The sequence below is a fragment of the Trichechus manatus genome, unplaced genomic scaffold, assembly GCF_000243295.1.
Source record: "Trichechus manatus latirostris isolate Lorelei unplaced genomic scaffold, TriManLat1.0 scaffold00310, whole genome shotgun sequence".
NCBI classification, from domain to species: domain Eukaryota; kingdom Metazoa; phylum Chordata; class Mammalia; order Sirenia; family Trichechidae; genus Trichechus; species Trichechus manatus.
In genome coordinates, this window is record NW_004444246.1 from 533,071 (window position 1) to 546,924 (window position 13,854).

The 13,854-nt window shown below is 37.2% G+C and overlaps 1 protein-coding gene across 1 annotated transcript in view; it reads right to left on the bottom strand.

Annotated features, from left to right (window-relative positions):
• GABRB1 (gamma-aminobutyric acid type A receptor subunit beta1) overlaps positions 1-13,854 on the bottom strand; it is a 531,853-nt gene that overhangs the window by 303,444 nt on the left and 214,555 nt on the right. Inside the window, exon 4 of the mRNA XM_004390619.2 lies at positions 7,664-7,884. Coding sequence (XP_004390676.1) covers positions 7,664-7,884 — 221 coding nt within the window. The remainder of the gene's footprint in view (positions 1-7,663; positions 7,885-13,854) is intronic.

A 13,854-nucleotide genomic window follows, 5' to 3' on the forward strand; every position in this document is an offset into this window, starting at 1 on the left:
TAGAAATAGAAGCACCATACGATCCAGCACTCGCAGTCCTAGGAATATATCCTACAGAAATAAGAGCTGTCACCTGAATAGACATATGCACACCCATATTCATTGCAGCATTGTTCACAATAGCAAAAAGATGGAAACAATCTAGATGCCCATCAGCAGATGAATGGATAAACAAATGTTGGTACATACACACAATGGAGTATTATGCAACAATAAAGAACAATGATGAATCTGCAAAGCATCTCATAAGGTGGATGAAACTGGAGGACGTTATGCTGAGTAAAATAAGTCAATCACAAAAGGACAAATATTGTATGAGACCACTACTCTAAAAACTCATGAAAAAGTTTACACACAAAAAGAAACAATCTTTGATGGTTATGAGGGATGGGAGGAGTAGGGGGGAAACTAAACAGGCAATAGATAAGTGGTAATTTTGTTGAAGGGTAAGACAGTACACAGTACTGGTGAAGCCAGCACAACTTGTACAAGGAAAGATCATTGAAGCTCTATAGACACATCAAAACTCCCTGAGGGACTGAATTGCTGGGCTGAGGGCTATGGGGACCATCGTCTTGGATCTAGCTTAATTGGCATAACATGGCTTATAAAGAAAATATCCTACATTCTACCTTGGTGAGTAGCATCTGGTGTCTTAAAAGCCTGTGAGTGGCCATCTAAGACACTCCACTGGTCTCACCCCTTCGGAAGCAAGGGAGAATGAAGAAAACAAGATACAAGGGAAAGATTAGTCCAAAGGACTAATGGACCACAACTGCCACTGCCTCCACCAGGCTGAGTCCAGTACAACTAGATGGTGCCCAGCTACCACCACTGACTGCTCTCACAGGGATCACAATAGAGGGTTCTGGACAGAGTTGGAGAAAAATGTAGAACAAATTTCTAATTCACAAAAAAAGACCAGACTTAACTGGCCTGACAGAGACTGGAGAAACCCTTAGAGTATGGTCCCCAGACACCCTTTTAGCTCAATAATGAAGTCACTCTCGAGGGTCACCATTCAGCCAAAGATTAGCCAGCTCCATAAAACAAAACGAGACTAACGAGGCACAACAGCCCAGGAGCAAGGACTAGAAGGCAGCAGGGGACAGGAAAGATGGTAATAGGGAACCCAATGTCAAGAAGGGAAAGCGTTGACATGTCATGGGGTTTTTAACCAATGTCATAAAACAATATGTGTTCTAACTGTTTAATGTGAAACTATTTGGTCTTTAAACCTTCATCTAAAGTACAATAAAAAGATAAATAACAATAGTTGCAATGGATTGAAACAGACATACATGTTAAAACCTAGGCTTTTGTAATGATCAGCATAACAAACAACAAAATGCCAAGCCTCAATGGTCATATTTGGGGGATGCTAGGTAAACAATTTGTTATTTTGAAAACTGCTAAATAAAATGAAATAGTCAAGCATTTGTCTTGTTTTTACTGCTCAGTCTATAATTTAGGATAACCAAATGAATTATGAGGGAAAGTTCTTTATAGATAATTATAGATAATAAGAAATTATAATAAAAAAGGACTAATAGAGTATCATCATTTTGCAAACTCTAAATAGATTTAGGCAATGATTATGTGTGGCTTCTGAAACCATTAGGTAAAAATTACCAGGATTCACAGCTTCCACCAGCCTGAGCCCAGAAGAACTAGATGGTGCCTGGCTACCACCACCAACCGCTCTGACAGGGATCACAATAGAGAGTCATGGACAGAGCAGGAGAAAAATGCAGAACAAAATTCCAATTCACAAAAAAAACTCAAACCTATTGGTCTGCCAGAGACCAGAGGAACCCCTGAGATCATGGCCTCTAGACACACTTCTAACTCAGAACTGAAGCCACTCCCGAAGTTCACCTTTCAGCTAAAGATAAGACAGGCCTATAAAACAAGCAATAACACACATGAGGAACACACTTCTTAGATCAATCAAGCATACAAAACCAAATGAGCAATGCAAAAGCAAAGAGGAGGAGGCAAGAAGAGACAGAAAAACTGGACAAATGGGAACGGGTAACCAGGGGTAGAAAGGGAGAGAGTGCTGACACATTGTGGGGATTGCAACCAGTGTCACAAAACAATTAGTGTATAAATTTTTGAATGAGAAACTAATTTGCTCTGTAAACTTGCACCTAAAGCACAGTAAAACTAAAAAGAAAATTAATGGGATTATTGTAATGAATAGATCAGGCTGTCAATACCCCAATGTGCTGATCAATCTTGACATCACAAAAAGAGAGAGAGCAGATATTTTGTGTTTCATGATAGAAGTACAGAATGCGACCTATGAAGTAGGCTTGCCAAAACAACCACAAGAAAATAACTAACCTAAATCTGATCATGCTTCAAATATAGGAGACAGAGGAACACATTTACAACAAGTGGATACAATCAGAAAAATGGCATGGTTTCTTCAAAACATAAATTACAAGGGGTAGGGAGAGGAAAACAGGGGAACCTCTGTCGTAAAAGAGACAATTTATCAGTCAAATGCTATGTGTGTACTTGTTGGAATCTATCTTTAAAAAGCAAACAAATAATTCAAAAATATGAGATAGGAAAAGTTACTTTAAATTTCCCAGTATTGGTGTCTGTAGAATAAGCATAATAATGGTACATACCTGATAGTGTATCTCATAATAATAGTATGTACCTCTATCTCATTGAAGGTTAAATATGACAAAATGGGTAGATCATTTAGCATAGTGCCTGACCTATAGACTCAATTATTTATATACACACATATTAGTTAAATTCCATAGATGATCGATATTTAATTTAGAATATTAGTTAAAATGATGCCTTATGTATACCTTACTATGTATATGCTTATATGTATGTGCATACAGGTAACACACACTAAAACAAACATCCTGAGTCCTAATGTGAGCCAACATTGGGCTGGAAAACTTTTCACTGCTTATTCTCACATGGCCCCTCAAAATCACCTGGCCCTGGGCTGGATTCTGCTAGGTGATGAAGGAAAGAGGCACTGTGGAACTTTGAAGAGAAAGCAATGGCAAAGTTGAGGAGGGAAGGCAAAAGGAAGGACAATTTTAGAGATGTTAAATACGCCACTGAATGTCTTCCCAGAATTAAGTCATTCTATGCTTACCATTTTCAGGGAAAGAGAAACACAGTCTTTTAGCACCCACGTGGCTGGGCCTTGGAGAGAATCAGTGTGTGCTGCCAGCTGGAGCTTGTTTGGACAAGAGGCAGAACACATCTGGTCATTAATAGTGGTAATTGATCTTCGGTTAAAAGCCATGACTTAGATATAGGAAATACTGCAGCTGACAACTATTGAGAATCAGGTGATTGCATTCTAAAATTTTAATTTCAATTTTACAAACATTTAATGGGCATCTATTTGGTTTGCAGGATGGGATACAAAGATTAAAGAAATACAGTTCACATATTCAACAGACATACAATTTTGTTTGCATTGCATGAAAACTGTACAGCTAACTCTAAGACATAGCAAGATAAACATTATAAAAGTGTTATAAATCCCATGGGCCTACATGAGATTAAAGTGTAATAGGATATCCAGTGAGAGAAGGTGTTTATCTGGTTAGGAAGATTGTGAGAGTCTTCACAGAGTAAGTGGAATTTGAGAGACATTTTTAAGAAAAAGGACTAAGATGAGAGAAAGTGATGGAGTGAGGGAAAGAGTATTTGGGGGCAGAGAAGGCAGGGCATTTCAATAGACTATAAAATACAATGAAGTCATATCCCCCATAAGATACCTTTCTGTTATTTTAGAATATTTAGAGTATTTATGCAAAATCTGATTTGACATAGTTCCTAGAAAATGACCAACTCTATTCTTGTGGCTTAATATAAATTACATTATAGCACCTCATATCGTGTTTGAATATAGCAAAAATTTTGTTTAGTGTAATGACATAGTCTTTTGATTACAGAATACCTGGCCAAAGGGGCTTTTGTTTTCACTCAGGAAATACCACAGGTCTAATCATTGTTAAAAACAATCCATTCATGTATGACCTCATTTCATGGTTAGTATTAGCTAGACTTAACTGAAAGGAATAAGGCAAGCAATTTCGTTCTCCTGATTACCCATGTCTGAAGTAAATATAGCTATATATGCCAAGAAAGATGTTATATGATAAGGATTTTCTAGTATGGGTGCTTAGGAAGTGATGTATGGCAGATATTCTTTAAAAAACCTATTACAAAGAAAAATGAAAATTGTCATTTTTAAGACTAGGAAATCTTGCATCAGATGAATTAAAATGAACATTCCTTTTCCTCCTCCCTTCATCTGTACTGCTTCCCTCATAGATTTGGTTTACTTTTCCCTGTTGGTTGTAAATATCCCAGAGGGAGGATAAGGCACAGTAGAGTGAGTATGACATCTGGAATCAGAGGATTAGAGTTGGACTTCAACCCGACCGTTTTCTAACAGCTTGAACTTGAATAAGTCATGTAAATTTACTGAGCCTCAGTTTTATCATCTGTAGTAACAGATTATGGGGAAGATCATATGAAATAAATGAATTAGGATTTACTAGGAAATGGAATAACAAATTTGTAAGAAAAGAGGTGGAAGGAACAGAGGAGAAGGAAAGGGAAGATATCAGAGCTGCTGTGAGGCTCGTATATAGAGAGTTGGAGCCATAAACAGATCAGAGTGTAGACAAGAGAAGAAGGGATTGTGTTTCTCTTTAGAACGTCTATGCCTATTCACAGGCTATAAGCTACAAACCACTGTGCTGGCCTTGAGGAGAAAGCAATGTTGTATAACTTGGAAGGAGGTGTTAACTTCTAGATACATTTGAAAGGCAGTGGAATGGGAAAAGCACAGGTATGGGAATCAGGAGACCTGGATTTTAGCTCAAATCTGCCGTTACTTTATTGTGTTCCCTTAGCTAAGCCCTTCCTTCCTTTGGGCCTTCAGTTTTCCCACTTGTAAAATGAGATGTATTGAACTTCATGGTTCTCAGATATTTTTCTTCCTCCACATAATTCACATTGGTAGAGACCGCCAAGAAGTTGGGAAATGTCAAAGTGAGACTGTAAACTGAGAATGCTACCTACATTCTTGCTTGCAAGAAGTCTAGTTGCTTTAAACAAAAACTGTCTTGACTAATCAGTACAATTATACATATTGAGTAGCTTACTGACTTGTCATAGAATTATTCTTCCAGAGTACTTTAAAAGGGTAATTCATCCCTTTACACCTTGGGTATATTTGATTGAAGTACTACACAGGTAACAGAAAAATCACCAATTTCCAATGTATGCACCATCACTAATGACCACCATTTTTCTCAAATTAGTAGATTCTATCTGTAGTAACTACTGATAGACTGAGGGAATTGTTAGTTTATTTCACCATTCTTTTGAGAGACCTCTAGCTCAGAGATTTTAACTGGTGTTGAAAACTCTTGGAGTACTCAAGGAGTGAACAAATTCCAAAGATCATTTTGCCAAGATTAACTGATGACATTTTACTATGAAAATTAAGACAAAAACTGTCAACTAATAAACCAGATATTAGGTTGATGTCAGAAGTTAAATCACAGCTCTATTTTTTCACTTGCTTATTGTGTTTGTATCGTGAACTTAGCTTGGTATTCATGGTCCATGCAATGACTTTAGGGTGCTTATGACGCAGTGGCTGCAACAATGAGCTCAAACATGGCACGATTGTGAGGATGGCTCAGGACCGGGCAGTGTTTCATTCTGCTCTACACAGGCTCATTATGAGTCAGAACAGACTTGACAGCACCTAACAACAACATTACCACCTTGAAATTGTGGGAAAATTTTGGATATATTTGAATTTATGGATACGTAGTTCTCATCAGCTTCTCAAAGGAATCCCAAAACATGACTAGAAAGGTTAAAGAACCACCACTTTTTATATCCAACTATAAAATGTCACAGTTCAGATAGTTCTTTGGTAGAACTTGAAGTTAGTTTTAAAACATAGCCTAAATTTTTTAAATAAAATCTTAACTACATGGGGGTTAATAATTACCTTCACCTTTATACTTGATTCTTAAAACAAAAAACAAGAAAAACTATAGTGCCAAATATTGCTGAGATAAAGATAACCTAAATAAATGAAGATATGTTATCATGTTCATGAATTAAAAGATTTGATTTTTTTAAATTTTGGTAAATATGTATGTAATAAAATATTTGACATATCAGCAATCTAAGACTTAGTGTTTTTAAGATGTCAACTCTCCCCTACCCGACACTGATGTACAGATTCAATGCAACCTCAATTATAATACCAGCAGGAATTCTTGGTAAAAATAGACAAGAAGATCCAAAAAGTTATAGGGAGATAAAAAGGACCTAGAATAGCCAAAGCAATCTTGAAAAATAAATACAAAGTTGGAAGACTCATACTACTTGACTTTAGGACTTACTATATGTGGAGCCCTGGTGGCATACTGATTAAGAGCTTGTCTGCTAACCAAAAGTTTAGCCGTTCAAATCCACTAGCTGCTCCCTAGAAATTCTACAGGGCAGCTTTACTCCGTTCGATAGTGTTGCTATGAGTCAGAATTGACTCAACATCAATGGGTTATATAAGGTTGCTATGGGTTGGAATCAACTTGATGGTAATGGGTTTATTTGTTTTTTAATTTGGTATGCAACTACATTAATTAAAATAGTGTGGTAGTGTCTAAGAATCAACAAATACACTGATGGAACAGGATCCAAAAAGCCCATTGCCACTGAGTTGATTCTAACTCCAAGCGACCCTATAGGACAGAGTAGAACTGCCCCATAGGGTTTTGAAGGAGCGGCTGGTGGATTCAAACTGCCAACTTTTTGGTTAGCAGCCAAGCTCTTAATCAGTGTGCCACCACGGATCCTGATGGAACAAGATAGAACCAAGAAATATACCCCCACTAATACAGGGTCACTATGAGTCGGAATTGACTCGATGGGAACAGGTTTTGTTCTGTTTTTTTTTATATAGTCAAAGGCATCAAAACAATCCAGTGGGCAAAGGGAAGGCTTTTTAACAAATGGGGCTGGAATAACTGGATATCAGTATGGGAGATAATTGAATCTCAACCTCTACCTCACACAAAAAACAAGTATTAATTAAAATATAGATCATACACCTGAACAAAAAAAAATAAAAAAATAAAAAATAAAGCTTTTAAAAATAAAAATAAATAAACCCACTATGGATCTTGTCAAAGTCACCACAAAATGTTTTCCAACTTTTTCATCAAATTGCTTCCCAATCCCCTTTCATAGTTAAGTAGCTATACCCAGCACGTAGAACATCTTTCAATTCAGTCTGGTTGCTATGAGATAACCGAGCAATTGGCTAAGAAAAGATATAACTTCTAGAACAAACTAAATGTGAAATCTGGCAGTAAAAATATATTTTATTATTATTATACTTATTATTTGAAGTTCAGGGCAAATAATTCACTTACCTTTGATGGACACAGTTGCCTAGATAAAGCTCAAATAGTTCTAAAAGACCATTTTCTGATCTTTAGAACAATTTTATTATAAACATGAGAGTGTCTATATAGTCTCCTACTTACTTCTCTCACCTCTGTCCCTTCCAAAAGTAAAAAAAAAAAAACAGCAACAACAACAACAATAAAACATGCAACATAGAGCCATTTACCGGAGTCCATAGAGAACTGTTCCATCAGGATGCAGTCGGATCATTCGATTTTTCACCGTAACCCCATGCACAAATGATTTCTTGTCATTCAGAAAGTAGGTGTCTGGTACCCAGAGTTGGTCAGCTACCCTGTTGTCTAGTGTGAGGTTTAGTGGGATTCCAGAATAAGAAAGTCTTTTGTCTTTCCAAGACTGCTGGAAATACATGGTGAGTGTATAATCCTGTGAAATAAAAGAATCCAAGAAGGAATTTTACTGCCATCATCATCTAAAGCCTTTTGTTAAGAACTTGATAACCTGTGTTATTGTAGGTGACCAGAGACCCACCACCCTCCTGTACCCAAAAAGATTATATTTTACTACATTGACATGTACACCTCCAAGTATTGGGCAGTCAATAGGTTAAAAGTATTAGAGCAATACTTGAACTTATGCACAAGCATTTCCACCATTATAAATATATTATTTAATTGAATTTTAAGGTTTGAAGGTAAAGTCATGATTTCATGGGGAAAACAATAAAGGGACATTGTACCGAGAGATCCAACAAAAGGCTGTTTCTGGATATTATATTTACAGCACTATTTGGGGGGAATGTTTGCTAAATAGTGACAATGGATGCACCCAAGAGGAGAGTGTTTTTCAAATTGCAAATGCCCTTTCAATGAATAGTGCTTTGTTTGATTAGCAGAATTATCAATTACCATTATCTGGATCTTTCTAGAGAACTACAACTTGTCTATCAGCCCTGAGTTTATAAAGCACATGCAGATGGAAATGTTTATTTCGCCTGAGAACTTACATCAGTGGTGGAACTGCAATTCCTCTCTGACCTCATTCCTACTTCTTTTCAGGATTTGGTTTGAATTCAGAATTAGGTTTCTATCTGAGAATTTGTTTCCTTGCCTTCTGTAAAAGGATACATTAAGGACATCCCTCTGTACTTTTCTTTTTGCCTGGATTTCATCTGACAGAGAGAGAAAAGGAGGATTTGGGCTCAGTAAATGGATCAAGCTACTGAGGAGAGATGGTGATGATAACCTGAGAGCGTTAGTTGTTATCTGTTTTTAAAGAAAGATCTCTACTAATACCAAGTATTATTGCCCACTAAAAGAAAATAAATGGTAGCAGTAAAATCATAAAGTCTTTAAGATTTGAGTCCCAGCATAATAAAAACAGAAGGTCTGCTTTTTTAAAAAAGGACATTTATATGCCAATAGTGACTTCTGAATGTCTTAGAAACTGTTAAAAAGACACTGAGTAACTCCTGCACAATTTCTGTGTACCGGCATTATTACGTATATTATTAGCTGAGAAACGCTGACTCAGATCACATTTTATATCTGGGCAAACTGCACTTAAGCTAGACCCTGAAATGGATAAGAATACATTTCTGAAGAATCCTAAAAGATAAGATAATATTCATTTTGGATAATAAATACCAGTGTCCTTTAACCATTATATTCAAGAATGCTTACATTGTTTACTCAGAAACCATCTTGCAATAATTCAAAGCCACTTTTTTTTGTTCAATGTCAAGGGAGACATTTTGTCTTCACTATTACTCATACAATGTTCCCTTTGAAAAGTCTAAAACCTTATTTCACCTTACCTTCATCATAACAAGAAGACGAAGCAGAAGCCAGAGGGTTGTATACAAATCTCTTCTCAATTGCTACCATTCTCATTTGCACCCTCTCGAAATTCTTAACACTATGCTCTTTTGGAAGAAAATGAATTGGACAGACTCTGCATCTTAGCTTCCAAAACATCTTGATTCCAAGCTCTACCACATGTTAGATATACAACCATGGGCAGCTAATTTAACCTCTTGTACCTCAGGCACCTCATTTCTAAAATGAAGTTAATAGCATTTTACTGACTTACTGTGATCATCAATTGAGAAAATTAAGGTGAAGGCACTTTAGAAATTGGGCAATGCCAACCAAATAAAAGACATTATCTTGAAAATTGTTCATTGCTGGGTAGAGATTAATATCACACTTTAAAATTACTTGAAGCGATTCATATTCATTTTCGAAAGCATGTCTAGTTTTAAAGAGATGTTTCTGAAACAGTTTGTAGGTAGTGTAAGAAAACTAATAACTAGCCAAAAAAAACATATGTTGTAAACTTTGCCACGGTGATCAGCACAATTGACAATGCAATACGCATTTCAGGACTCACATGAATCCTCACTAGCTTCCAGATTCTCATGAGTGCTACAGAATTTCCTCACAATGAGACCTTGTGGAGAAATTCTTACTCCACAATTCTCTTCAATAAAGAAAATGTGAGGAAATTTTCTTATTGTAATGTGTAAAGGATTAAGATGGCAAAATAAGACTGTAATGATAAATGCTATAATCAAAATGCAAGTGTGGTAAGTAAACAATAGAGTGTGGAGAGGAGAAAATAATGTAAACATGAGTGAACCCTAGGTAGATAACGTGTGTGTGTGTGCGTGTGTGTGTGTAGACTTCTTTCCTTCCCTCTCTGAAGACCGTTTCCTGTAGAGAGAAAACTGTAAGCATGTGGTGAGAGTTGTGCTCTACACAACTCACTATTTTCAATAAATACTGAATAAAAATCACACCATGGTTCCTAATTAAAGCAATATAATTTGCACTGTTTACATTAAGAAGTAATCCAGTGAAATTATATACACTAGTATGTTACATTGGAAAGTAGCATAATCCCCACTGCTGTCGAGTTGATTCTGACTCATGGTGACCCCATGTGTTACAAAGTAGAATTGCTCCATAGACTTTTCTTGGCAGTGATCTTTACAGAAATAGATTGCCAGGCTTTTCTTCCGTGGCATTGCTCGGGTAGGTTCAAACTGCCAACCTTTAGGTTAGTAGTCGAGAGCAAACCATTTGTACCACCCAGGGAACTGAAAGTGGGGTGATGTGGGACAAATACCCTTCACACCTGTTCTTCTTATCCATTTTTAGGGTTATTATCCTAATCTAGGAACTCATTCTCTCATAAATAGAAATACAGACATATGCAATTGATAACCTTAATAAAACCTTTTTGAAGATAAAGATAATTGTGGTGATAATGGTGAACATCATGGAAACACCTAAAACACAGCAATATCTCCTTTTTGTACCATCTATGTTATACTACATGCATGACACTAATCCCTCTCTCCTGGAGAATGCTCCATGCTCTGGTTTTCCAAGCCCTCTCATATTTATTACCACATTTTGTTCTCACAACAACCCGTGAGACGGGCAGATATGAGAGCATTTATTATTTAAATATCAGAGAGACAATGTACTGTATTTTAAATAAATTATTCTATCTAAACCTTCATATAAATACTAACAGAGAGAGTTGAATACACGAAAGCCTAGGATTTCATTTTATTCTCTCTTTGTATTCTATTTTTAGATGGAAAAGAAAGGCTTAAAATTGTTGTATTTTGCTCTCCCATATAACAAATTTTCTATTAATTCTTTAATAGTGCACAGAATAAGCACTTAAAGAGGATGGGAAATTTTTCAGAAAGAAATTAAACGTATTGACTTCCGGGCAACATGGCGCTATAGATAGAAGCACTACACCGTCCCTCCACAGCAAAGATCTGAAAAACTAAGTCAAACAGAGACACACATCAATCCTGAAACTCTAAGCATCAAATGAAGAGATAAAGAACTCAGTCAAGCACTAAATGGAATAAGAAACTGACTGAGAACACAGAGTGAGGAGAGATACATGCAGAGGTCTCCTATCAGCTACCACAGCAAGGATCCGCCATCTTGGACTCCTATCAGAGATCAGCGAACAGGGGGTATAAGAAAGCAGCTTCACAGAGCTTCCAGCAGGAGACAGAACAACTGGTAACCAGCAATATAGGCTTTCCCAACCCCCACCCTTCTTCACCCCTACTTAGCCTCTTCTGCTTCCTGCAGCCACAGTCTCTTGGCCAGGAAGCACCAGCTTCACCCCAGTGTCGCTTGGATTCCACCCACTCACAGTGGCCAGCTCCCTGAGTGCCTTTTGTTGGCTGCTGGTGTTACTTTTCTCTGCTTCCTTAGATTTCTTCCTTATCTCTCACAACCTCCCCCTCCTTTCTCTCAAATATGTGGCTCCATGCGCCATCTTTATTTCTTCTTGAAAGACTGTGAAACACTGCTTGACTGTGAAACTGCTTCCCAGCCCCTGCTGCCATGCAGGTGGGACCCCAGGGCTTTTTTGTTTCTTTCTTTGTTTGCCCTGATTTGTTCTGTTTTGATTTGTTTTCTTTTTCTTTTCTCGGCTTGGGAGCCCCTTCTAGACGGGCACTACCAGGGAGCTTGGTAGCTACTCCCTTACTCTGCGCAGATGCACAGGGACATCCCTGGGGGCATTTCTTTTTTCTTGTTTGTTTTGGTTTTTTTGTTTGTTTGTTTCTTTGCTTTGTTTTCTTCTCTCTCTTATTCCTTTTTTGTCTTTCTTCATTTCCAGTTTCTTGATTTATTCACTTTTTTTTTTTACCTTTTTCTTCTTTTTTCATTTTTGTTTTTCCCCATTTCTCAGCTTCTCATCACTCCAATAGCAAGCTCCCTTAACACTCTTTTTTGTTTGTGTATATGTTTTTGGTTCCTGTTCTTCTCTCCTCTCTCTCATCTTTCCCATACCCAACTTAGCTCCACACACCACAGTCTACCTCCTCCTTCCTGCCTACCTGCACCGTGCACTGAACATCACACCACAAGCAGCAAAGGCAAGGCCTACTGGAATCTGCCCTGCACTGATTCCCGGATCTCACAGTCAGCCTTGTACGTGCCACAAACAACCCATCTCAGCAACTCCCTTGCAGCTGGACCTGCCACGCTGTACCATACCTGAGTGACTGACACTTCCCATTGGAGAAGAAGGTGAAAAGTATCATGCCCACAGATGAGTAAACAACAAAGAATGCACAGCCCGCCTGCTCAGACATAACCAAATAAAACAAAAAGCAGGATGAAACAAATAAATCTACAATCAATAAACAAGGAAAATAAGCACTGAATGCCCCAAAGACAACAGACTATATCAAAACATTTACAAAAACAGGACAGGGTGGTTCAAGTAGGCATCCAAAATAAAACACCAGATGACTTTCCAGTAGAAGAAAACGCACTAGACCTAACTGATAGGGAATTCAACTCTCTAATATTCAGAATTAACCAAGAGTTGAAGTAAAAAGCAGACAAAAATGAGGAAAAGATAGACAAACTCATGGAAAAGGCAGACAAATTCATGAAAAATACTGAAAAAAAAGGAAGAATTCAAGAAAATAATACAGGAAAATAATGCTAAGATAAATTCACAACTAGAAATTGTACAAAAACAACAATTAGAAATCCAAAAGATAAACAACAAGATCTCAGAAATGGACAGTATCGTAGAAGGGCTGAGGAGCACGTTTGAAATGATGGAAGATAGAATCAGCAAAATTGAAGACAAACACTTGGATACAACTCTGAGGAAAAATCAGAAAAAAGAACAAAGGAAAATGAAGAAAACCTGAGAATTATGTGGGATAAAATCAAAAGGAAAAATCTGTGAGTGACTGGAATTCCAGAGCAGGGGGAGAAAACAGAAAACACAGAGAGGATCATTGAAGAATTGCTGACAAAAATTTTCCCCAATATCATGAAAGATGAAAACCTGACCATCCAAAAAGCTCAACAAACCCCATACACGATAGACCGCAAAAGAAAATCACCGAGCCATATCATAATCACACTCGCTAAAACCAAAGACAAACAAAGAATCCTGAGAGCAGCTCAAGAAAATCAGAAAGTCACATACAGGCGAGAAACAATAAGACTAAGCTCAGATTATTCAACAGAAACCATACAGGCAAGAAGGCAATGGAATGACATATATAAAACCTTGAAAGAAAAAAATTTCCAGCCAAGAATAATATATCCTCTAAAATTCTCGTTCAGATATGATGGTAAAATTAGGTCATTTCCAAACAAACAGAAATTAAGAGACTATGTTAAAACCAAACCAAACTTACAACACTTATTAAGGGAGTCTTTCAATCTGAGAACAAACAACATCAGACCACTGGCTGAATGTAGGACACAGGATTGTACTAGCCAGATACCAACCTAGGAAATGAACTCTTAAGGACTAGGCAAAACCAAAAGAATTACAACAGGGAACAAGAGAGGTTAATCTGTAAATGACAACAGCATCAGA